Below are 3,644 nucleotides of genomic sequence, written 5' to 3'. Positions count from 1 at the left end.
ATATATTTTAGGTTTTAAATAATTTGCAGACACAGGACAACGATCATTAAGGTTTCTATTAAACAGAAGATTAGCTGGAGAAGGGCTATTTTCCTTAGGACTATTTCTAAAATTTAATAAAGCTATGTAAGGATCTGTGTTATCCTCTTTACACTTTTTGAATAAAGATTTCACAATTTTGACACACGATTCTGCTAATCCGTTAGACTTTGGATAGTCAGGAGATGAAGTAATATGCTTAAATCCATATGCATCTGCAAATTCTTTAAACTCTTTACAAGAATATTGCGGGCCATTGTCACTTACAACCTCTAATGGACACCCATGTCGAGCTATCATAGACTTGATGTGATTGATAATGGTTTTGGAAGACAAGTCATTTATTCGAACCACTTCAAAAAATTTGCTGTAGTAATCCACAACTATCAAAAAATATTGCTTATTAAATTCGAAAAGATCCGTGCCTAGCTTTAACCAAGGATGTCTGGGTATCTCATGAAAATGTATTGGTTCTTTGGTATTATTTTTTCTAAACACGGCACATGTTTGACAGTTATTGCAGAGTTCTTTAATTTGACTTGTCAATCCAGGCCAAAACATAACATTTTTAGCTCTTCTAAGACATGTATTTAATCCTAAGTGACCCTCATGTATAATTTCTAACATCATTTTCTGTAATGTCAATGGTATCACAACCAGATTATTTCTTAAAATAATATCGTCAACTACAGACAATTCATTGCGAAAATTCCAAAAAGGTTTTACTGAGTCATTCAAATTATTTTTAGAAATTGGCCAACCATGATGAATATAGTTTTTTAAACAAGATAGTGTAGGATCCTCAGTAGTTTTCATCGCAATGAGCTGTCTCTTTTCGCTAGAAATAGGCAGCAAATCCATCATAATCTCTACATGACAAATTATTTCCTTATTAAAGTCTTCATCAAGTTGTTTTGTTTCATCATTTTTATCGTTTAGAAATGAGCGACTGAGAAAGTCTGATATGTACATTTGTTTTCCGGGCACGTACTTGACAGTAATGTCATATCCTTGTATTTTAAGCATCATTCTCTGTAATCTTACAGGAACTAAAGACAGAGGTTTTTTAAATAAAATTTCTAAGGCAGAATGATCGGTTTCAACTAAGACATGTTTTCCTAAAATATACTTATGGAATTTAATGCATCCAAACACAATAGCAAACATCTCACGTTCAACCTGTGCATATCCCTTCTGACATTCGGTTAGTGCCTTTGAAGCGTATGCAACAGGCTGTCTGTCTTGTAAAAGGCAAGCGCCTACCCCTTCTGAGCTGCAATCTACTGATACAACAATATCTTTATTGCTATTAAATAGTTTAAGTGTCGGAGCATTCGTTAATGCGTCCTTAAGCTTATTAAATGCACTTTCATGAGAAGGAAGCCATTTAAATAATATATCTTTTTTGAGAAGCTCACGTAACGGGCTTGTAATAGTCGAATAGTTATTGATAAATTTTGACAGGTAATTTGTCATTCCTAGAAATCTTTCAAGTTCTTTCTTGTCATGAATGCATTTCAGTTCAGAGATAGCCATTACTTTCATTGGGTCGGGTTTAACCCCTTGGTCACTTACAATCATACCTAGAAATGAAATTTCTTTACGCAGAATTTGAGATTTCTCCTGTTGAATTTGACATTACATTCCTGAGCTCTTTTCAATACATTTAGTAACACTTTATTATGTTCTTCCACGGTGTTAGCGTAAATAATTAAATCATCCACATAAAATTGTACATTGTCGATGTCACTGAACGTCTCTTCCATACGTTCCTGAAACGCTTCCGTTGACACGGAAAGTCCAAATGGCAATCTTTTATAGGAGTAATTTCCAAATGGAGTAGAAAACGTGCACAACTTTGAACTCTCCGGGTCAAGCTGTACGGTCCAAAATCCACTGCTACAGTCGAATTTGGAAAAATACTTAGATCCTGATAACTTATCTAGTATGTCATCGACAGTTGGCAACTGTTTATGCGTTCTTATAATAAACTTATTTAAATACCGGGGATCAATACATACGCGAATTTTATTGTTCTTCTTTTTGGTTACAACAGTAGAGTTGACCCACTCCATCGGATCCTCATTTTTGGTAATTATTTGTTGTCTCACCATATTTTCCAACTCTTCTTTAAGGTTTTGTCTTAGTGCTATAGGGACCCGACGAGGTGGATCGGCTCTGGGAATTGCATTTTCCTGTAATACAATTTTATAAGGTTTTTAAAACAGCCAATGCCATTGAACAAATCAGTATATTTCGACATAATTTTATTTGTGTCGGTGTTATCCGACACATGAATAGTGTCGACCATGTTCCTAGTAACTAATTTCAATTTCACGCATGATCGTAGACCTAGGATAGTCATGCATTCTGTATTCACAATAACAAATTGAATATTATCATACTTTCCATTTTTGAGGTAAGATTTAATAGTGCACACACCTTTGACAGGTATGCATTTATCATGAAGTGTCACCAATTTAATGCGCTTACTAACTATGAATTTTTCATCAAGATTGAGAGACTTGTATGTAGCTAAGGACATGCAGTTTACTTGGGCGCCTGTATCTAGTTTAACATTTATATTTTTATTATTAATAATGAATGTCTCAATCCACTCACATTCACACTCGCTATTGATGCAGCCTACGAAGTAAGTCTCCTCGCTGTCCATGTCGACGTCCTCACTTGGTTGTTGCACTATCGCTGCAACTTGTCTGTTCCTGCAGACTTTTGCAAAGTGATTAGGGATGCCACACTTCTGGCATTTGCAACCCATGGCTGGGCATTGATGAGTACGATCCCAGTTATTGCCACAACGATAGCATTTTCTCATCTTGATGCTTCTTGTTCTTGACGTGTTGACAGGATTGACGTGTTTGACGTCGTGAATCGGCGTTGAGCTGACGTTGAGCACGGAGGTTGCAGGTATCTCGTTCGTTAGTTCTGCGACTTGTTTTTGGGATAATTCGGCCGCTCTGCACATAGTGATTGCCTTTTGGAGGGTTAGATCTTCCGTGCGCAGTAGCCTCTCCTTCATAGCGGAATTGGCTAATCCTATTACTATGACATCCCGCACGAGTTCTTCCCTCTTATCACTAAAGTTGCATGTCATGCTTTTATTTTGAAGGTCAGTAAGAAATTCATCAAACGACTCGGTAGGTCCTTGTGCCCTCGTGAAGAATTTGTGGCGCTGCATGGTAATATTAACTTTTGGGATGAAATAAGAATTGAATTTCTTTAGGACCTCATCGAAGGTTTGTTTTGTATCTAAATTAAATGAGTTATATATCTCTACTCCTTTATCACCCATGTTGTGGAGTAATAATGCGACCTTACGATCGTCGGAAACTGTTTCCAGGTCCTCGGCAAGAAGATATATTTTAAATTTTTGGACCCATAGTTTCCAATTCTCCTCCATGGATTCCGTAAATTCCAGGGGTCGGAGGAAGGCATGCCGCTGTGAGTATTGTGGACGGGGTGGGGATTGGGGAATAGTAGGAATAATAGTATCTTTGCTCGACTCACCCATTGTTATGTCTATCTATAGTATTTATACTTCTGACACCATGTTTAATCACTATGAATATTTATATAAAATAATA

General features: G+C 36.6%; 1 protein-coding gene across 1 annotated transcript; it reads right to left on the bottom strand.

The window, feature by feature from the left end:
- Nucleotides 1-2,124: 2,124 nt before the first annotated feature.
- On the bottom strand, nt 2,125-3,644 carry LOC125241402. Its single transcript, XM_048149875.1, has 2 exons — nt 2,662-3,644; nt 2,125-2,234 (listed from the first exon to the last, which is right to left on the bottom strand). Coding segments are annotated over exons 1-2 (912 nt in total). The 5' UTR covers nt 3,572-3,644; the 3' UTR covers nt 2,125-2,232.

Source organism: Leguminivora glycinivorella, chromosome 2 (genome assembly GCF_023078275.1).
Source record: "Leguminivora glycinivorella isolate SPB_JAAS2020 chromosome 2, LegGlyc_1.1, whole genome shotgun sequence".
NCBI classification, from domain to species: Eukaryota; Metazoa; Arthropoda; class Insecta; order Lepidoptera; family Tortricidae; genus Leguminivora; species Leguminivora glycinivorella.
The sequence above is the reverse complement of the archived record's forward strand: the minus strand, read 5'-3'. Positions and strand labels throughout refer to the sequence as shown.

What these genes read in the sequence shown, in the direction of transcription:
- LOC125241402 (XM_048149875.1), bottom strand. Translation starts at nt 3,571, where the DNA reads ATGGGTGAGTCGAGCAAAGATACTATTATTCCTACTATTCCCCAATCC.